This window comes from Trachurus japonicus, chromosome 6 (assembly GCF_045865225.1).
Source record: "Trachurus japonicus isolate A0001 chromosome 6, Traja_1.0".
NCBI lineage: Eukaryota > Metazoa > Chordata > Actinopteri > Carangiformes > Carangidae > Trachurus > Trachurus japonicus.
Genome location: NC_140912.1, coordinates 984,271 through 1,006,587, shown reverse-complemented (window position 1 = coordinate 1,006,587; position 22,317 = coordinate 984,271). Strand labels below are relative to the sequence as shown.

Sequence of the window (22,317 nt, the reverse complement as noted above, 5' to 3'; positions counted from 1 at the left end):
TTAATCAGTTTGTCCAATCATGTAAGACAGGAAATAAAGGAGAAGCATTAAGTTCAGGAAGTAGTAGAGCTGTGCATAGAGCCCATTGTAGAACTGAATAACCAAGCTCATATGCACTGTTTACCTCTGACACAGCAACACTGACTGCTATGTCAGTCAGATTTACTGCAGATTTAGCAGCTGCACACATTTTTATTTCAATTTCACCAAAGTTGCATCCATTTATTTGGACCGTGGCTCTGGGGCGGTTCTTGGTCTCAGTCCAAAGACTTCGGAGGCCTCGATCGGCTCGGCTGCTTCACCGACTGGGATGCAGCAGCACGAGCACCAGACCATTTCCAAATCACTTGATAAAATCTGAGACGAAGGCGGCGATTCAGCAGCCTGGAAGCAGACTAAGAATATCCTGCTGGAGTAGAAGCACAGCACAAGACACGAGAGCATTTCACCAACACCAGGCAAACTTTTGTGACTTCTATGAAGTGTCATGATGTTCAGTTTCTATTGTTGGTGTGTCTGTTGCTAAGATTGAATTCAATGGTAATTATAGGGCAGACAAAATAAGAAAAAAGTCTGTGTGCAACAGGTGCTCATGTAACTTATGCAGAACAACTCACAGGATTTTATCTTTTATCTAGTATTATGTGCACTTCGAATTCAAACAGTAAAAGAGCAGTCAACTAAATGTACTTTGGTTTATCCTCCACTGTGGAGGAAGAAGTACTGAGATCATAGAAAGAAGAAGTAAAAGCAGAAACACTACAGTGTAGAAATACTTTCTTACTTGTAAAAGACATGCATCCATTTCACAACTACCAACATCAATATAGACTTACAAAATATAAAGTAAAAGTCATTCTCATACAGAATGCCCCTCCCTCCTCTAGCAGCTGGAAATAGGTAATTGAATTGTTTGGAAGAATCAAACACCTTGCATGACATTGAAAATAGATTTATTTGAAAATATTTCCATTTGAAAATTCAGATTTTGTTTATTTACATTAGCCCTTTAATGCCAGTACTTTGAGCAAAAGTCTCAGTTTAAACAATCTAGTACTTTTTCAGCATCTGCACCATGACACGTCCAGATGTTTGTCCTCCTACAGCAGGCAGGATAAACCTTCAGAACAGTCACAACGGTAACAGCTCCCTTGTTTTTTTTTTTTTTCAGAAACACTTTCATCTTCCATAGTGAAATGTTCAAGTTCTTCCATAGAGACACTACAGGGGTAATGCTCGGAGGTTTCTAACAGGCCACACTGATAGTAACAGAACAGAAAGTATTAAACTGAATCAATGATTGAGACGACTAAACAGTTTTGATTCCTGAAACGTTGAGTCTGTGCAGCTTTGACACAGTCCTGAGTGCTATGAGTACAGAGGTCAGCTACAAGTGCTTTCTTGTTCTACAATCACATGTAAACGTCGTCTCTAAGGCTTCGATTCAGATCTGAACCAAATTAGCAGGTGTGTGTTATTTTCTTACCACATTTTACTTTCAGCTTGAACAAGAAGAAAACTCACACGTTAAAAGGACAGGAAGGGGGGGGGGACAAATAAACCACAATCAGGCCTTGACTTCAAACCACATACATATGGTGATTAAAACCTGTTTGACTATAAGAGCACAATTAAAACACTATTCTCTTCAACGCTTCCTTCGATCTGTTCTTTAAATTATCGACCAATTTGTTTTCACACCATCTAAAAAGGTCCCGTGTATGTGTCATGCAGCAGCTCAGCTCTTTAGTGTTGATGCTGGGAGGACCGCAGCAGGTTCAGGATGTAGTGTAGTACCAAAGCTTGTGTGCCGGTTAGTATTCTGGTTCCCAGTCACGCCGACTCTTAGGAGAAGGTGGCGGTGAGGATGGCCTCTTGCTGCTGGTGATGGAGGGTCCCGATACCCACAGCCGGGGCGGGCAGAGCAGGTCGGCTCACTAGCCGGAGCTGAGGAGGAAGCAGACAGGAGTGAGTGTGGTGTGTGTTTAAAGGGATACGCCAACATTTTTTTTTCGTGTCTTGTCTCACTCCCGAGTCCATGACAAGCAGACAGACACCATCCTTTCGACTGTGCGTGCAGTAACAAGGGAGATAGAGCCCGTAGCTCAAACGCTGGAAGTGCATAGGTAGTGTTATGGTGCGTTCCAGGCAGGCTTTTTAACCCGTAAGTCACGACTTCAAGTCACCAGTTACGAGTTTGTAGCGTTCCAGGCAAGTTACGAGTTACGAACTGGGAACTGGGAGCAGATCGATCTAGTACGAGTTCACAGGTGGGAAGTTACGAGTTTGACTGTACGTTCTAACTGGTAACCATAGGAACAGGTCGGAAAAATACGAGTTACGGGTTGCCTGGAACGCACCATTAGCCTGCCTCCACCTAAAGTCATCATAGACACTCTTCAGCAACTCTAAATGGAAACTGAAAGGCCGATCTTCGTCTCAGAGCTGACAAAACTCTCCGGTAAGGCATCTTGAGCGGTCAAATGCCGGTAATGGGACGAGATCGGTCAAAACGGAGGTTTAAGCAAAGACGGTTTATTTTGGTTCAAGCTACATCGAGGGTAGGTTAGCTTCCTATTTCAAAGTAAAAGCACAAATTCTATCGTCATGGTTTTCTGTATGTAAAGGGCAATGGGTGTTTTATTTTGTGAAAGTAACTGGAAGTGCGCTGGGTCACAACGGCTAGCTTGAGTAGCGCCGAATTTGTCCGAACAAAATTGTAAACAGCTGGTATTTAGACAAATTAATGACACACTGCTGATCTAAACAGCTACTTTCTCACCTAAAAATGTTTGAAATGTGGATAAAGTGATATATTTACAGAGTTTAGAGCTGAAATGAAATCAGCTTCTGACTGCTGATTTCGGCTCGGGTAGGAGGCAGGCTAACACTACCTATACACTTCCAGTGTTTGAGCTAAGCTAATTACGGGCGATACGGCTCTTTCTCCCTTGTTACTGCACGCACAGTCGAAAGGATGGTGTCTATCTGCTGGTCATGGACTCGGGAGTGAGGCAAGACATGAAAAAAAAATGTTGTATCCTTTTAACATCATATATTTGTATTATGTTGTTGTTTTTGCATCAGATGCTGCTGCTCACCTTGCAGGCCAGCTGCTTTTCAAACCTCGGAGCTATGAAGGACCAGGGACCCATGTTCTGAGGCTCCTCCTGACTCCAGACAAACTCTGTGTGGGAATCAGAGAGAAAACTGATTAGAGCTGATGGCGAAAAGAGGAAGTGGATCACACACACACACGCATGTGACGTTTCTGACAACTCGAAGTGTATTTTTTCCCGCCCTTTGGCAGAGAAGTTCCAGATCAAACTGAATCTGGATCTGGTTCAGTGGGTTTGGTGGAAACAAAGAAACAGAGACATGAAGTGAAACCTCAACTTCAAGGTTTGGTTCCAGAGGGAAAGAGAGAGACATTTTATATAACAATACAAATAATTAATGTTCAGTTATAAAGTGAAATTTGAATGAATTTGTTCTGCTACTTTGAATGTTTATTTTCTCATTGTTTGTTGTCACATGTGATGGCTGTTTTTGCTTCTTTCTGATGTCAGCAGCCAGTTTATAAATCAAGTGATGATCAAATGAATTATTGAATTACACTGTTCATTTTAAATTAATGAAACTCAATAAAGTGCCTTTAATTTCTTAGTGACTTTTTGATAAATATTAAGTTTTAAACCACCATTACTATGATCGTACTGTTAAACTCCATCAATAATGTTTTATTTCTAGCTTTGCTACAAAGATCACTCTCCTGTACTGTGTTATCTTTGATTCACCATCAGGCGTAGCATCTCGAAGAATTATCTGTAAACAAAATCAGCTTCTTTTTTTTTTTTAAAGGAGGAGTTAGTGGACTTTCTTTGACCCTGAGCTGTAGCTACAGTCTTTGTCTCAAGCCTCCACCAATAAGGCAGGGAGCATGAGCTGCTGTGAACAGACTGTGATGCTCAAAGGAGCTCTACTACATTTTAATCAACTCAGAGCTTCTCCCATCTGGATTTTGGTGCTTAAAGAGCAAGATGAGTCAGTTTTCATGCTCTTTTACAGCATCAATCAAACTAAAACTGTAAAAGTGGAGGCAGGAAAACTGGGCACAGATGAAAATGTGAAAAATCCGGAGTCGACTGCTGGATTTGAACTCTAAATGTGAAAAATGCCAGTAAATGCATCCTCTTCACTCTGATGTGCTGTAATTGTGGTGCAGTTGGCTAGAGGAAGGAGAGTGGCCCTCGCTAAGTACAGCCCACAAATGCCAAAGATTTATGGGTATAGTGAAGCCAGTAGTTCCTCATGTTTCACAACAAAATGAACTTTGACGGTGGACAAAATATTAGGAACACTCTGTGGTCTGCTGTCGCTCAGACTTCAGATGTTAGTTTGTCAGATACAGGTGATCTGAAGGCGTCTAATAAAAGTGGTGACTGTTGTATTAAGGACGCTGCTTCCTCCTCAGCGACATTCAGCAGTGTGACTCACATACGTAGCTGTTTTTGTACTTGTTTTTCTGCCTGACACTTAAATGTGGCCAACTGTATTATCAAGTGACAGTGGTGTTAAATGAAGAAAAATAAATTCTTTCCTACGCAAAGATAAAAGCTTAATGAATTTTTCTTGTCAGCAAAGGTCAATGGTCACCACCCAAAGAAACCCTGGCATCGTTGAAGGTTTTAAAATCAGCAGGGAATCTGAGAAGTAAGTGTGCCACGCTGAGTGTAGAGGGAGAATTAAAGGACGAGTGTGTCACGTTGTCCCACTAAAAGTGAAGTGTTTCCAGGTCAGACCATTGTAATGACGTCTTTGTAGGTTTCTCAAACAAAAAGCGAAGTAAGAGGATTAAAAGTCAACGCTGAAAAGCAGCAATTTCTCTGTTCCACATTAACATCGGGAGCAGGCTGCCCTTCATTGTTTCACATTTACTTTTCTTATCATTTTGTCCCTTGTGTGTTATTCCCCAAATTACAAAAAGATTGTGACGTGTGAAAGGTGCCTCATAAATAAACCCATCTTTCCTCTTTTTTTCACCAGACACACAGACAAAGACAGAGTGTTATGTAACAGGGAAATGCCTCAAACAACATGACATTTACAAAACACAGGAAAGGCATGTTCGCAAAGAGGAACAGTGGTCACAAAGAGACACGTTCACCACCCAGCTGCTCGTGTCCAGACGAAAATCTCACATGTAGATGACTGCTTATTTATCTTTTGACACATTTTCATGTTATGTATTTAGGTGAAAGTCAAATAGATGTCAATGGACAACATGGACTGCATCTATATAGAGCTTTTCTAGTCTCAACATCCACTTCACTACGACTCGCATTCAGCCAGTCAACAGCGACCTAAACCAAGCCACAGCAAACAGTGTGTGTGTGTGTTTGAGTAGTAGAGGTGGAGCTGTGTGAGGTCAGCGTGGGGTCACTCTACCTTTGGCATTGGGGTACTTTCTGAGCTCCTGCTGCAGAGCGTCCAGGGGGAACGGACACAGCTCTTCCACCCGGACCAGCGCTGTGTTGAGGTTTGCTGCTGATGCCTCCCTCTGTTTCAGCAGGGCATAGTAATGCTTCCCTGAGCACAGCACCACCCTCTGGACGCTGAGGGCAATTAGAAAACATGGGTTTCATCTACTTGATCACTTCTATTATGTTTTTCAACCACGTTTAAGCGTATGAGCCACTCAAAACATCACTTGTGATGACCTGAGAAATCCTACGATTTGAAATTTTGAAATCACATTCAGGAGCAGACACCCAGCTGAATAGTTAAAGGGATAGTTCAACATTTTGGCAAATTGGCTCATTGTCATAACCCCTATAGTCATAGCAGTAGGTTTGTTACCTTTATTTGTCAGTGCAAGCTATTTTTAGAACAACAGAGCGCAGCGGCAGGCTGCTCAGAGCTACGCTATGGAGGCTAATGGAATTTCTTGGTTTCCCTCATCAAACTCATCAAATACACAATCCAACTCCAAAACGCTCTGGTGGACAAATTGTGAGCTGCACATTCACCACGCTATGAGATAATAACGGAACGTTACGAAACAGAGCCGTTTTCAAGGTAAATACAGAGTCTGCTTGCTGAAAAACTGTCCCTGAAGGCAACGCGCATCAGCGGTTTTGCATGAATTTACCTCTAAAACAACTCCGTCTTGTAGCGTTCCATTATTATCTCATAGCGTGGTGAATGTGCAGGTCACAACTTGTCCACCAGAGCGTTGTGGAGTTGTTGGATTGTGTATTTGATGAGTTTGATGAGGGAAACCAAGAAATCCCATGAGCCTCCGTAGCGTAGCTCTGAGCAGCTCGTGGCTCTGCTCCGCCGCTCTAAAAATAGCTTGCACGACAATTGAAGTTAACAAACCTACTGCTATAACTATAGCGATTATGGCAATGGGCCAATTTGCCAAAATGTTGAACTATCCCTTTAACATCCTGTAAGAAAACGTTTTTACAGTCATGAAAATGTACCTTTCAGCTGAGACTGACGTGTCCCCTAACACTGGTTTGAAGGATGTTCCTGGTGCCATCTCAGTCAGACTGGACGCCGCCCCCTGTCGACAGAAGGAGCAGTGTTCACCCACTTTAATAAAAAACACATGTGTAAAAAGAGGATGGAGATAAAACGTTCGAACATGTCACGGGCAGCGTGCGTACAGAGAATCTGAGCAGCATCTTGGGCCCGACCACGATGAGGGGTTTGCGGAAGTTTCGGATCATCTGTCGCCTCAGCAGGTGGAAGTACTGGGCGGAGGTGGTGGGGTTGACCACAGCCATGTTCACGTTGTCGCCGTCCACGCCTTCCTCCTTACTGTCACACATCTGAGAGACAGAGGGGGACGAGTTGGTAATCATTTACACCTCGGGTAATGTGTAAGACACAACGGAACAGGAAGCTGCAGGCGGAGCACAGACATTCAGACTGTAAACCTGTTTATGGCTGTGCTGTAGTATGAAAGTAATGATATTAAGCAACAGACCTGTAGACTTGGACCTTCCCACTGGTTAATAAGTAACAGTGGAGAACAGGTCATACCTTAAAAACATCAGATATTTTTATATTCTGCATTTTATTTGAACTCGATTTATATTCACAAGTGAAAGTATAGAATACAGTTGTTTAAGATTGTGTGTGGTCACAATTTTAAAAAGAATAATTATTTAGAAAAATATTTTTATTCCAGGTGACCCGACGTGGGGTCTCGACCCCAAGGTTGAAAAACACTGACCTAAATGCTTCTCTAAAACTTTGTATATTGGTCAGTAAAATATCAACAAAGTGGGAAAGACACACTGAGATTGTCCTTTCCTCTGAAAACACCCTAACAACAACCTGTTGTCCTGGATTTAATGATTTAATGATTTACTTGCCACCAGCTCTAAGTTTCACTTACAGGAGTTGTTTGTACATACATGTTGTGCATAAAAGTGCAGAATTAAAATGACATCAGTTCAGTCTAATCGAAGATGTACATAATAAATTTTTTGCACTGAGGCGTTTGCCCTCGTCTGCATCTGCCACAGAGTCGTATCTAATATTCTCCCTATTTATGGAGGACAAAATAATAAATATGTTTTCTGTAAGATACCATACCAACACTGTAAACTTCGCTAAAAGGCAGAGTCTATGGCTGGGCTGTAGTATTAAATTCTATCTACAGTAATAAAGTGGTCAGTGGGTGCATGGTGCACTGTATTTATCAATCTGCTGTTTGTTTGGGTTTGAGCAGATATCATCCACACTCCACGCAAAAGGGTCGACAAATCACAATGTGTCTTTCACAGTCACAACCTGAGACAGCTGAAGCTTCAGCATTACATGATGATGATGTTACTGAATACATGTGTGCCCTGATAAAATCGCACACAGATTAAAGTCACACTGAAACACACAGCTGGTCTGCCTCAGGCGGCCAAAGCCTCAGATTATCTAAACTTGATCTTTTGAGTTAACAGACTGTGGGTTTTGTCTCGAAGCACCTTGGCCAGTATGAACAGGAGTGATGAGTAAAATCTGTTTTAATGTTCACCTGTGGCTTTGCACTTAGTTGGATACAAGTGGACACAGTGGCGGTGAAAAGATAACCTCTGCACTGCTTGAAGTGAAACATTAAACTCTGCAGGTGTGTTTGGTCACTAAACAGCTAAAGAATCTGCAGCGTTCGATGTCGTTACATCATGTTCATGTGAGGTGGGAGAGATTTTTCCTGCTTTAGGTCTTAAGTATCACAGAGGTAAAGCTGTGTCTGCGTCTAGGGTAGCTGAGAAAACTGATAAAGTCAAATGATCCCAGGCCCCAATGGCAGTTGTCATGGCAACCGAGGTCGTGACGATATCAGGGGGTCTCCTCATACATAGCAGCCCTTCAGCTCGGAGACAGACCGTCTTCCCGTGAGATTCCTACTATGTGACTGAGGTGAATGTTGAATTCTTTGTTTAGGAGCGACCTCTGCACCTGTGTGACTTCATACACGTCTCTCTCTGCAGGGGACAGCTGCAGACACATCTGTAACCGTCCACTGTCCATCTGTCTGAGCCCTCACTGGTGTCTCCTGAAACCCCCTGCATCAGCTTCACAAGATTTCTATCACAGCCACGTTTCTAACTGGATTCATGAGTCGTGATCGCTCATGTCCCCAGCCTGCTCATAACAGAGAACACTCAATTAAATGTTGGTTTAATTAGCCTGGATGACAGACTGTGGAGTTTTAATCACATATTATTAAAGTGCCAAGAGAGAAATCTAAACTTTGTGAAAGACCTGAGCTTCCAATCTACTACTAGTCGGAAGTTATACTAGTAGTAGTAATGGTAGAAGTTGTAATTATAATAGTAGCCTAGTTAGTAGTGGTAGTAATATACATTTTAGTGGTAGTAGCATCAATAGTAGTAGTAGAAGAGGTATGTTATGGTAGTATTTGTTGTGGTTCTATTAGTAATAGCAGTAGTACTTGGAAGTAGTAATAGTAATAGCAATAGTTAGTAATTGTAGTAGTTGTAGTTAGTAGCAGTAACTAGTAGAAGCAGTAGCAGTAGTAGTTAGTTAGTAACAGTAGCAGCAGTAGTAGTAGTAGTGGTGTTAGTAGTAGTAGCAGCAGTTGTAATAATAGTAATGCTAGTAGCAGTAATGTTAGTAGCAGTAGTAGTTAGTAGTGTTAGTAGTAGTAGTAGCAGCAGTAGCAGTAGTAGTAGTAATAGTAGTAGTGTAAATGTTAGTAGCAGTAATAGTAGTAATAGTAGTAGTGCTAGTAGTAGCAGTAGTAGTAACAGTAGTAGTGTAAATGTTAGTAGCAGTAGCAACAATAGTAATACTGTAGTAGTAGTAGTAGTAGCAGTAGCAGTAGCAGTAGCAGTAGCAGTAGTAGTAATAGTAGTTGTTTTAATGTTAGTAGCAGCAGCAGTAGTAGTAGTGTTAATGTTAGTAGCAATAGCAGCAGTAGTAATACTGTAGTAGTAGTAGTAGCAGCAGCAATAGTAATAGTAATTGTGTTAATGTTAGTAGCAGTAGCAGTAGTGTAGTAGTAGTAGTAGTAGTTGTTAGTATTTACATGGTGCTGTGTGTAGCTGCTGTGACATGTGTTAATGTTAGTAGCAGTAGCAGTAGTGTAGTAGTAGTAGTAGTAGTTAGTATTTACATGGTGCTGTGTGTAGCTGCTGTGACATGTGTTAATGTTAGTAGCAGTAGCAGTAGCAGTAGTGTAGTAGTAGTAGTAGTAGTAGTAGTTAGTATTTACATGGTGCTGTGTGTAGCTGCTGTGACATGTGTTAATGTTAGTAGCAGTAGCAGTAGTGTAGTAGTAGTAGTAGTAGTAGTTAGTATTTACATGGTGCTGTGTGTAGCTGCTGTGACATGTGTTAATGTTAGTAGCAGTAGCAGTAGTGTAGTAGTAGTAGTAGTAGTAGTTGTTAGTAGTATTTACATGGTGCTGTGTGTAGCTGCTGTGACATGGCTGACTCAGACTGGAGCAGAGCTTCAGTCCCACAGACCTGGAGGAAGCGCTCCATGCGGCAGGAGGAGTGTTCGGGTCCGGCTCCGTCGTAGCCGTGAGGCAGCAGGATCACCATCCCACACTGCAGCAGCCACTTGGCTTCACCTGGACACACCATCATTCACAGTCACATCCGCTGTCTGGGGATTCTACACCGTTTCTAAATCCCTTCAGGATGTGTCAGAGTGGCGAGGATGGTTTTACCTCCAGTGATGAAGGTGTCGAAGATGATCTGAGCTCCGTTGAAGAAATCTCCAAACTGAGCCTCCCAGATGGGAAGAAGCTTGGGCTGTGCGATGCTCATGCCATATTCGAATCCCAGCACCGCCTCCTCCGACAGAGGGCTGTTACACACCTAAACACACACACAACACGCCGCAACACGCCACATGAGATGTCAGTTCAAGTGATGCAAAGTTTAGATAAGAACTAATGTGTCATGTTTCATGTTCTCTGATGGTTTGATCTGCTCTATCAAAGTGTTACCTCCAGGAAACCTGTCTGCTGAGGGCTGATGTGGTTCAGAGGGATGTACATGTCGTTGGTGTCTTGACACACCACCATGGCGTGCCGCTGACTGAAGGTGCCTCTTCCCACGTCCTGCCCGCTGATTCGAATGTTAAAACCTGCAGGAACAATCAAAAAAATATGTTCTCTCTTTTGTTTATTTGTAACAGGAATCTGCGAATTCATGAACATACAATATGTAAATATGCCAGATTTAGCTCTAAAACTAATTTCCATCTGTAGTCCCGCAGTTTACACAAAAACATTAGATAAGGACAAGAATAAGAACAAAGCACACCATGGTACAATACCATATCACAATATCACAATACCATATCACAATATATACAATATATCACACAGTAGCTTCAGTCAGAAGGAGTAAGCAGTTGTAGTAAAATTAAAGTGCATTTAATCGACAAAAGTGTCGTATAGCGCTGTTAAAGGGACATTGTGTAACTTCTTCTGTTATCTATTCACGAAAATCGATTATTTCGTTTAAAAGTAAGTTTTTCATTCATCAATAATCCCCCCCCTCAACAAACTGAAGTGTTCCTTTCAGCTCAAAATTTGCTGTTCATATCATTCATATCTCCATGGAGCGGGTAAGCTCGGTTGGTAGCTGCCATGTCGTTTCGCCATGTTTTTACGTTCAGTGGCAGCTGACGGTAGGAAACCACGGAAACTCAGCGGAGACACCGGAGCTGTCGGACTGCACGTGAATGCTGCATTCAGGTGCAGTAGGAAAAACGGCCGTCGGTAACAAACCAGATGTCATTTTAGTCACGGAAGTCGAGAGAAAGCCGGTAAAACGTGGGTCAGGTAAACAATACGACATCGCCATGACATCAATTGTCACGTGTATTGTTTTGCCTCGTGCTGATGGGCCACTTGTTTAAATAGACGCTTGTTTATGCCGTTACGTGCAGCGGCTGTTGTCCGTCTGCCTTAAGCCCGATTTCACGTGAATGCAGCATGAAAAATACGACTGAGTTGCTTGCGATCTACAACCGCACTGCTAGATGGGAGTAATTCTTACACAATGAACCTTTAAGATTCATTTCATTCATTAAGTGCATCTGTTATAAAGTGCTATTTTTTTAGAGTGCATCTGTAATAAAGTGCTGGTTTTTAAAGTGTATGGAGTAAAGTGCCTACTATTTTTCGTAATCTAAAATAAGAGAACTACCCTTAATGTTCACAGACCTGGTTATCAGTAAGCCATGTTTTCAGCTGTTTTTTAAATGCTACATCTATTGAATTTTCCCTTATGACCAGCGCTAATGTGTTCCATGTTGAGCAACCATAGATTGATAAAACCTTCTGTGCAAATGCTGTTCTCCTAAACTGTACCTCAAACCCTGTTTCCAAACAGCAAAAAACAAATATTCACTGGTCCTTAGATGAGGATCTGATGCATTGTCTGCTCAGCACTGACCTTGGCTGAGGAGAGAACCAAAAGCCAGCGCCTCTGCTGTGGACCAGTCCAGTTTGGTGCCCTCCTCTAACTTGTTCAGGCGAGCCTAAACTCAACGGGAAAAAAAAGAAGAGAATCATCATAGTGCGGCTGAAAAATCAACACGAGCCCCCCCCTCCAACAGAAATGAGATGGAAGGCCGTACCTGTACGTGGGTCTTTCCGAGGTGACTGTGCAGCTGGATCTGCTCTGGGATGTCCACGGACTTTGCCCCCACGAACTGGAGGAGGGGAAGGGGGACGCCCGTGTCCCAGGTGGTGACTTTGGCCTGGGGTTCCACCAGATCCCCCCAGCGGCCCTGCAGGTTGGTGGGCGGGGGGCTGTACAGGGTCATGTTGGCCAGCTTCTCGTTGAGCGAGCTGTAGTATTTGGATTTGATCTCGGCGCGCTCGGCGTCGGTCATCAGGCCCTCAGAGATCAGCTGGTCAGAGTAGGAGTCAGGGACGCTCTTACGGGAGCTGCAACAACACAACAAGGTGACATGTCAGTTTCATTTACTATATGTGTCAGTGAAATATCAACACATTTCTGTATTACATTCTATGTATGTAGGGCTAGTTTTACTCATTTAAAGAGGAGTTTGCTTTTGGTTATAAAAGAGAATGAATCAACGTTACCCACACTTGTTAATAGGTCCATTTTCGATAAACATATCGTTTTGTCTTTATAGTTATCTTGATATTATTATTTAGTGGTCGACTCGCCCAGCATTTCGCCCAGCGTTTCCAGGTTTCCCGGACACTGCCCGGCGGGTCATGGGAATAACGCCGCCGGATCGCTAGTTGGCATCGTTTATGGTCGGAACTACGACGGTATCCGATCCGTCTTCGAACCTCCGACTTTCATTCTGGATCAGTGAAAACATTCTTGGCAAATGCTTTCGCTTTCTTCCATCTTGCGCACTGTGTGTGTGCAGAGGCTCATGGGAAATGTAGTGCGAAAACACTTGTGTGATGTGTTTAATTTACTGTATGTACTGTATGTACTTTTAACAGCCTAATTTTCTTTCTGGAGATCTGCATTCCCATTTGAAATGTGGTGGAGTTATTTTTTCGAAACTAAATAAAATTTCTCTGTTTCTGATAAACACTGTTAGGTCAGGTGGGATGGATCCATTTGTGGGCAAAGAAACTGTGAAACCAAGTGGCCTCACAAAGGGATTTTGTATGACTTTGGGAGGGAAAAAATGTTGTGTTTTGGGAGGTTATTGTAACAAGAGGCTTGGAGAACTTTTACATGCAATGCAAGCTGTACTCCAACATTCATAAGAGTTTAAAGATATTTTTCAACAAAACAGACATTCATCAGGATATAAAATGCCATCACTATGCAATTTTATCCTTTAAAGGTATTTGTGTTAAATTGTGTCAGTGTCTTTTGAGGTCAGTGTGACCTTTGCCACTGACGATCTTATTTTTGGCCTTTATGCCTTTAATGGACAGGGCAGTTGGAGAGAGACAGGAAATGGGGAGACAGAGAGAGTGGGAAAGACATGCAGCAAAGGGCTGCGTTGATTCGAACCGGGCTGCTGCAGTGAGGACTACAACCGACAATCTTACTCATTCATCTTTGAGTGAAAGCTGGATGGGGTCAGTGCAGAGTCATGCTGACTGGCTTGTTGTTCAGCATGTCAAAGTATTTGGATTGGACCTCAATGTGTGTGGTAAATCTGAAGGAATCACACTCAACAGGCCAGACACATGTTTCATGAGAGTCCAGAGATGTTGTGTTCAAGGCCAACATGTGTTTTGTGTGACTACTACGACCTTGACGTTTAGCTATCAGAATATAATCAGTCTGAGTACCAAAATGTAACATTGAAAGAGAGAATGGGAAGGACAAAACAAATCAAATCCACTGCTCAGTGTGTAATGATTAAAGGTTTTCACTACTCGAACCAAAGAGCAGAAAATAAGTGATAGAAGGTTTTGGTATTTTGAAGTTAAAACAATCTCATTAGCTGGTCATCATTTTACAGGGGTCCTGAGGAGTGAAAGGACTGAGGAAGTAGTTAAAGGGATACGCCAACATTTTTTTTTTCGTGTCTTGCCTCACTCACGAGTCCATGGCCAGCAGATAGACACCATCCTTTCGACTGTGCGTTCAGTAACAAGGGAGATAGAGCCGTATCGCCCGTAATTAGCTTAGCTCAAACACTGGAAGTGTAGAGGTAGTGTTAGCCTGCCTCCACCTAAAGTCATCAGAGACACTCTTCAGCAACTCTCCAGTAAGGCATCTTGAGCGGTCAAATGCCGGTAACGGGACGAGATCGGTCAAAACGGAGGGTTCAAGCAAAGACGGTTTATTTTGGTTCAAGCTAGCTACATCGAGGGTAGGTTAGCTTCCTATTTCAAAGTAAAAGCACAAATTCTATCGTCATGGTTTTCTGTACAGTACGTAAAGGGCAACAGATGTTTTATTCGAATTCGTCCAAACAAAATTGTAAACAGCTGGTATTTAGACAAATTAACGACACACTGCTGATCTAAACGGCTACTTTCTCGCCTAAAAATGTTTGACATGTTGATAAAGTGATATATTTACAGAGTTTAGAGCTAAAATGAAATCAGCTTCTGACTGCTGATTTTGGCTCAAGTAGGAGGCAGGCTAACACTACCTATACACTTCCAGCGTTTGAGCTAAGCTAATTACGGGCGATACGGGCTCTATCTCCCTTGTTACTGCACGCACAGTGAAAAGGATGGTGTCTATCTGCTGGTCATGGACTCAGGAGTGAGGCAAGACACGAAAAAAAATGTTGGCGTATCCCTTTAAAAATTTAGAGGGGAAGTGATAACAACTCAGACTTTTTGTTGAATGAGTCACGAATACAAAACAGCTGATTTCTTCTGAATCCAGATCTTCGTCCTGATCCTGAGAAACGTGCTACACCACCTGGTGAAGTGATGGTGACGATGCATCATGATACAACGTGAACAGGCTGAAGCTGCGCTGCACTGACCGGATGATCTTGTACATGGCTGGGTTGGTGAAGAAAGGCTCGTCCATCTCGTTGTGGCCCCACTGACGGTAGCAGATCAGATCCAGGATGACGTCTTTCCTGAAGCGCCGCTGGTACTCCACGGCCAGCTTAGTGGCCCGCAGCACCTCCTCCGCATCGTCTCCGTTCACATGGATCACAGCGCAGTTCACCATCTTACCTGTGACACAAACATGTCTGACTGTTATCATTGTATCGTTTTTCGACAAACAAAAACATGCAATATTAGAATCATTTAAAAAAACAGGTTTCATTCATAAATTCATAGTGATTCTGTCTGTGACTTTCACTGACCGACATCGCTGCAGTACAAAGAGGATCTCCCCCTCTCTGACGGAGTGGTGTAACCCACTTGGTTGTTCACAATCAGGTGGATGCTCCCACCGACTCTGTAGTGAGGCAGGTTTGAGAGGGTCAGAGTTTCTGGAACGATCCCTTGACCTGTGAAAGAGCCGTCACCGTGGATCTGTGGAGAGAAGAGCAAGAAGAGCCTTTCACTGCGCAGGAAGTCTCTGCTTTACATCAGCCACACACTGCCACTCTTCCAGGGAGCCTTGTTGTTATCATCTGACACCATCAGGAATGAAGCCTGGATCGGCAGTGGGAAGTAAAGCAGGCCGTCAGCTGACTCATCATGTTCCCGGTCCACAGCAACAGTAGCATAGATACCTACCCTACCTGATTGTTTGACAACAAAACCAGCTTGTGTACTGGTAAACAATGGTCATGACCAGCAGGTGTACACAACCGAGGCTGCACAGCCATTACACATGTTAACTAACCAAAGGACTCCAGATGTGACCATATAAATCATCAATCAATACCGGTAAACAAGGTTTGTGTCCATCCAGGAATCTTAGTTGAATTTCATCTCACATCTGTCTACGCCCACTTCTTCAATTAAAAAGGCATACATTTGATTAAAGGGGAACTATGCAAGTCCGGTCGCTTTTCCGCTGTTTTGCTAACCCTCCTCCTGGTCATGTGCATTTGTTTTCAGCGAAGCCGGCGAAAAAGCAATCCATGGAGTGGTGGATAACGTTATCTATCATTTATGATGTTATGATGTGTATATTTGTGTAGTCTTAAACAAGAGATTACGGGTTTCGAGGCGCGTTTGTGTAGCAATGCCGCTGAGACGAGAGCTGGGACACCGGGTTGGAGGTGCAAGGTTGGTTTTAGGCCAAGAGACACTATGTGGAAGGCAGAGAGCCTTCATTCTCCCTGTAACAAGTTATAAGTCATTTATTAAACCATCAAAATGACTCCAAAGCTGGGGCGGTGCGTGGCGCAGTGGTCAAAGCGGCCGCCCCATGTAGAGGCTATAGTCCTCAACGCAGGCGTCCCCGGTTCGAATCCTGCGTCGGGCAGACATTTCCTGCATGTCATTCCCCCTCTCTCTGCCTCCCCCTTTCCTGTCTATCTCACTATGTGCTATCAAATAAAAGGCAAAAAGCAAAAAAATATACTTAAAAAAAATTACTCCAAAGCTGTTAAATTAAGGTGAAAATGTAGCATAGTTTAGCTAAAAATCCTGCATAGTTTCTCTTTAACTAAACAAAATGCTCCAGATGTGGCCTCAAGATGAGACCATATAAATCATAATAAACAAGGTTTGTGTCCATCCAGAAATCTTTATACAAGATACAAGATATGTAATAATGTGTTTGTTTCCTCACCACCACCTTCTTATGAATAAGTATGTGTATGTATGTGTGTTAGCAGCTGTGATTCAGCACCTGCAGACAGATGACCTGGTCCCCCGGCTGGGCGCTGTCTGCAGGAGAATAGTCTCCCTCCTTCCTGAGCTGCTGCCTGGCTCGGGCTTTGCCCTGGGCCACCGGGTTGATGGCCTCGAGGTGAGAGGGGTTGGGCAGCATGGTCACATGAACAGGGTGTCCCGCCCCAAAATCCAACTCCACCGAGGATGTGAGGTGAGAGAGGACGTCGCCGATGGCGGGCGAGGTGTCCGGGAACTCGCTGAGGCCGCGCATCTTACGGAACATGAGCTGGGGAGAAAAAACGGTGTTGTTTGATGTGGACTCGCCCTGGTTGACTCTCTAACAGCTGACTGTGACGTGTTTATGTATGAGGCTGAGTGCAGATGCTTAAAAAAAACAATCTACTGTTGTCAGGTGATGGATCAAAGTAAACACGTCTACTTCACACGCAGCCGTCTCACCTCTGGTGGGAACTTGAGCAGGCCGGTCAGCAGGTTCAGTCGGCCTCTGTGGGGCATGCCGATCACTACGTCAGTGACCCCGCTGTGCGCCGACTGGTGGAACAGCTCGTAGAAAAAGCCCATCATGCTCTCTGCTCCCTCTCCTCCGTAACGTTTCACAGTGGCAAACTTGGTGGCCAGGAAGTGGTCAAACTCCTAATATGACAAATAGAGGCTTAGGGTGTATTCAAATTTAAAGTCAAAGTCATTGTATTGGTCTCCCGTGGGAGAAATTTGTCTTGGACAAAGGGCAATGCTGCAGATGTAAAGACACTTGAAATACCAAATTAAAAGGGCAGAAATGCATGCATGACCTCCGTTGTGTACTTTTTATGCAAGGTGCTGCCGATTATTTTTATCCTGTGGGACACACGCGCTTTTGTTTACAAAGTTGGTATGCTTGTAACAAAAAATAAAAAATGCAATGTGAATACAAACCACACCAAGTAAAAAAAAATTTGGCCTGCACGAAAGAAAGTGAACTATGTGACTTTCCTGGTGTGAATACGCCCTTAAAAACACATGATGCCGCCATGACATCTCTCCTTGGACTCACCTGAGACTCCAGCATGATCTTGGCGAGCCGCCTCCTCTCCTCAGTGGAGAAACTTTTCCCCTTGAGCTCCTCGAAGCGATCGGCGAACCACTCCCTCTCCTCCAGGCTGCAGAGCTGACCGGTCTCCACTGACAGGTGGCCGCAGTAGACCTGCTCCAGGTAGGACTGGACCTCCTCCACCGAGGCCTCCGCCTTCCCAAAGTGCCGAAGACCTACAGAGAGACACGGTTCAGTTTGTCTGAAGGAGTTAGGTGTGATCCTCACTTCACCAGGGATGTGTCCAAGACAACGTACGAGATGACGATGCACACACACAGCAGAGCAAGTTAGTTTTTCATCTTGGTAGAAGACGAGCTCCAGCTCTACACTAACTCTAACCCCTAACCCTAACCCTGACCAAGTATCACAGTTAAAAGCTACTTTCAATACAAAACTTTTTACCTCTGGTACTTGAACTGCATTTTGCTGACCAAACTTACTTTGTACCCGTGATGGAGTATTTTCTCTAGAGCTTAACAATTTGTCAAGAAGAAAACATGTTGATTTGAAGATTACAAAAAACACGGGCTTTGTAAGAGCAGAACACTTCAGATGAAAAACCAGTTTTTTATGATTCTGCAGGTCGACCTGAACCTTCAGAAATGACTCTGTGTCATTAGTCGTTATTTTGCAGCTCTTTAAAGCTGTACAGAAAAGAAAATTGAATTTGAGCCCACTCTGGGTCCTAACATTAGTGTAATAACTCATCTATCAGACGATGTAGCCCAAACTTTGGGCAAAATTCTATTTTTGATTAAATCCGGGATGAAAGTGTGGTAGTTTTTTTTCGCTTTGGATAATGCAGGCACATGAATTATACGTCATGTTGCTCACGATTCATCAGCCACTGATATTGGATCCGTCATCCGTCAATCAAACGTCTGAGACACACACACACACTGAGCTCAGTCTCACCCCAAACACTGAATATCCCGCCCACTCGATAACGACCAATCAAATTTGTTTTCTTTACTCGGGTAAACTCGTGCGGCAACTCGTGGAAACTTGGCGCGACAAACAGCCATTTCTGAACACCTTTAAGGTCATTTTGTCTCTTTTGTCCAGTGGCCCTGAGAGCCTCATGCATTACAAAAATTAGCTAGGCAAAGAGACTAATGCACCATAAATTCAGATCACATATTCACAACTTCATCGGTTTGACAACAAAAACTCACAATACAATGGAAGGTGAAGTGCTGCTTGACTTATGTAGTTGTGAAATTGGCTACCTATGGAAATAAGATCAGTTTGTTTGGTTTATCACAACTTTAATATCACATGATTCACATTATTGCAAATACGTAACGTACTGATAGCTTAGCATTAGTGTTTATCTGGGTCCCCAGACACACTTCTGTTGTTACTTTTGCAGTGTACGTGTTGTCAATCTCATTATGTTATTTTCTGAGTTTTTAATGCGTTGCGTTGGTGTCTTTGCTTGTGTTTTCTTACACTGCAGTGAGTTGAGCCCTCAGGGCCACCATACTGTGTGTCTTTGTAGTAGTTTTGTTTCACTTTGTTGTTATTTTGTTGTTGTTTGTCTCATCATTTTGACTCCTTTCTCATTCTTCCTGCATTTCTTTGTGGTTCTGTCTCCTTAGGGGCTTAAGAAAATATTGATACATTAAAATATTGATACATTAAAATATCACATGATGATTCTGTATCAGAATTATATTAGTAGTTTGCAGTTGTTTCATGTTGCATTTGTTGCTTTGTTCAGACTGTTTTGCTTGCACACACAGAATTGTGTGTTCTAGGAGATTTTCTAAAAAATGTAACCTCTCCTTGCTTACAGTGTATCTATATATTGCAATATATAATATCATCACCCTTCCTTCTGGATATGTATTGTACCATCACTTTCATACCAATGGAAGTCTCTGTATGTAGAAATGACTATCATGTTTCTGTGTTCCTCTGTAGCTCATACACTCCATGTATTAACAGGACTTGGAGAGAGTGGAAATCTTATGGTTATGATCCTGTTGTTCAGCAGGTGTCATTTACCTGAAGTGTTGAGTCTTCCTCCCATGCTGCCAGTCAGCATGCTGATCTCTGGGACGCTGTCAGCAACAGGCTTGTGGGGCAACAGGGGGTTAATTTTAGCAGCCTTGTGTCCGTGTGCTCTGTACGCCTCCACCAGCCGAGCCAGTCCGTGATCTGAGCACAAAGCAACAAAACAACATGGCCCGGTGTCAGAGAGAGAGGAGGGGGCGAAGCAACAACACCACCTGCTCTATGAACCAGCAGGGACACAACTCAATGGGAAATAGTTTTGTTTTAATAAAACAACAGCAAAGTCATGAGTTAAAGCAGGTTTCTTCTCCTCCAACTTTATTTCTCCTCTTCTCCTCCGGTGCTGTAGGGGTCTGTGCTGTATTAACCCCATACTGACCTTGGTTGAGTGCAGCGATGCGGTCTCCGTGCAGCCCGGGCTCGGTGTCGGTGTGTTTGGGTCGGTAGCCGTACACCCCCCTCTCGGTGTGGTACGAGCCGACCAGCTGCCGGACGACGGCCGGGCTCAGTCTGCTGAGCGAGCTCCTGACGAGCAGCACGGCCGACATGTTGGGACGTGGTTCAGCTCCGGTTCGGTAAAGTGTGACAGCGGCTGACTCGAGGCTACAGGTCGGCGGCCATACTGCTGCACGAGAGAGAGACACGTCACGGAGGGGCGTGGCGCCGCACCGGCAGCCCATTGGCTCAAGTACCTGTGCCCGTGCGCATATTGGCCGCCAGGTCTGCGTGACAAAAACCAGTACACCCCCGGCGATAAGCCAATCAAAGCCAGTTACAAAACCCTCCTGTGTCCCAGAACCAGACTGCATAAGACCAGCACAGAGACCTCAGCTGTCTCTGCCAACCTGGGGGTCTGCCAGGTCTGAACAAATCATGTGACTGATTATAGTATAGATCTTTGTTTACAAACATTAATCAGGGGATATACCATGGGATATACATGAAACATTGCCATCACATTTCAACGCTTCAAAAACAGCTCAATTTCGAGGTTAAAGCGCAGACCTGGCAACCCAAGAGGCGCGTGTCAGGACGCCATGATTTTGAAACATGACTTTTAGGAGCGTTTTACTAGTTAGTGTGTTGATTTCTCTATTACCTATGTCTTTGTTTTGATTTTAAATCACTTTAATTAGTTCGTTTGTTTTATTTTATTTTATTTTTTATTATGCTCTTATTAATGTTTTTTATATTGTTTAATTATTTAGTTAGTTTAGTTAATGAATATTTGTGACTCTTTTTAGGTGATGTCATGGTAACAGACTGGTTTGGGACCAGCATGCACTTTGGGAGGCTTTTGATCTATTTGTTCCTTTGTTTGCTGCTTGTTTGGAAAATGAAAAAAATAATAAAACATAGTGGCTTCATTTTGGATATTGAATTATTTTGCCTGCATACAAACAAACCCATAGTGCATCAGTGGCAGTCACTACAAATACATCATGTACCTTATAGTCCATCCACTTTTAACCCATGACTTCAAACTGTTATCAATGTTATTGAAAGTCTATATGAATATTTCTTGATAGGATTCGTTCAGGCCCTCGTTCTACCTCCTGTTCGTGATCAATGAGTATTTCAGACAGTTACAGTGAGGAGACACAAACTCAGTCACATCAAAGTTAATCAGATAAAGCAGTGACAGTACCACGGGTGTCCTGACTAAGGGCTGAGTGCGCTGCTGCTGACTACTGTCAAATAGTGTTTTAGCTATCAGGTCATAATTAAATGTCTTTAATTCAAAGTGGCTGCTGGAGACAGACTCCCAGACTGGGAGGGTTAGGAGAACTCTCTGTTCCTGCTGTGAGCACACGATCCTGCCTATATAAATATCACACCGAGGACTGACTCTTGCAATATAATCAGGAGAATAATTGCACATTACACATTTATTTATTAATATATTAAAATAAAACGTTGATCTGTGGGCAGGTTAACCTCCTCAGAGCGCTGACTCTCATCACACTGTCATGGCAACTAATTAATATCAGTAAGTCATGTTTTATGTTTTGATTGCTTAACACAAAGGAAAGCAAAAATACATTTGATGAAACACAAATGTTACAACAAATGTGCAAAATATCAACTAAAACATTCATGGAATAGAAGCTAAATCCAACAAACACAGAGGCACTTCAGCACTTTTTAGAATATTTATTGGTCTTGATTTGTCACAGTGATGTTGCATTTGTCAGTGTGTAGATGCAAAATGAGGCTTGACGTTTTTAGGATGTTTCATGCAAAACATCTGTCGAGCTTTATGTTAATTGTTAGTGTGTCTGTGACGCAGGAGCAGTTTTGTCCTGTTCCCTGAGAGAAGCATCGACTTTTTGTTTGGTCGACATTTAATGACTGAGTTCACACAGCTGAGACTCAGTTACACAGCAGATGTGGAAATGGCGAGCCAAGCAGAACAATACCCAACAACACTGACTGACTCACTGCAGCCTGCCATCACTCATCGCTCTGAAACTTTAGATGAATCAGTGCC

At 43.2% G+C, this 22,317-nt stretch overlaps 1 protein-coding gene across 1 annotated transcript; it reads right to left on the bottom strand.

The window, feature by feature from the left end:
• Positions 1–936: 936 nt before the first annotated feature.
• dhtkd1 (dehydrogenase E1 and transketolase domain containing 1) lies at positions 937–20,475 on the bottom strand. The gene is made up of 17 exons (XM_085778223.1): positions 20,206–20,475; positions 19,818–19,970; positions 17,769–17,980; positions 17,174–17,368; positions 16,731–17,000; positions 15,286–15,457; positions 14,953–15,151; positions 12,136–12,448; positions 11,952–12,036; positions 10,493–10,632; positions 10,211–10,361; positions 10,005–10,111; positions 6,675–6,839; positions 6,489–6,571; positions 5,449–5,615; positions 3,102–3,187; positions 937–1,947 (listed from the first exon to the last, which is right to left on the bottom strand). The coding sequence occupies exons 1-17, from the start codon at positions 20,372–20,374 to the stop codon at positions 1,846–1,848; spliced, it is 2,769 nt and encodes a 922-aa protein (XP_085634349.1). The 5' UTR covers positions 20,375–20,475; the 3' UTR covers positions 937–1,845.
• Between the last annotated feature and the right edge of the window lie 1,842 nt (positions 20,476–22,317).

Bases quoted from the DNA above. Each gene is read 5' to 3' on its own strand.
- dhtkd1 (XM_085778223.1), bottom strand. From the start codon at position 20,374: ATGTCGGCCGTGCTGCTCGTCAGGAGCTCGCTCAGCAGACTGAGCCCG. The intron at 15,458-16,730 runs GTGCTGAATCAC...TTCTCTCCACAG, and splicing joins ACCAGGTCATCTGTCTGCAG to ATCCACGGTGACGGCTCTTT. The intron at 12,037-12,135 runs GTACGGCCTTCC...CGTTGAGTTTAG, and splicing joins TCGGAAAGACCCACGTACAG to GCTCGCCTGAACAAGTTAGA.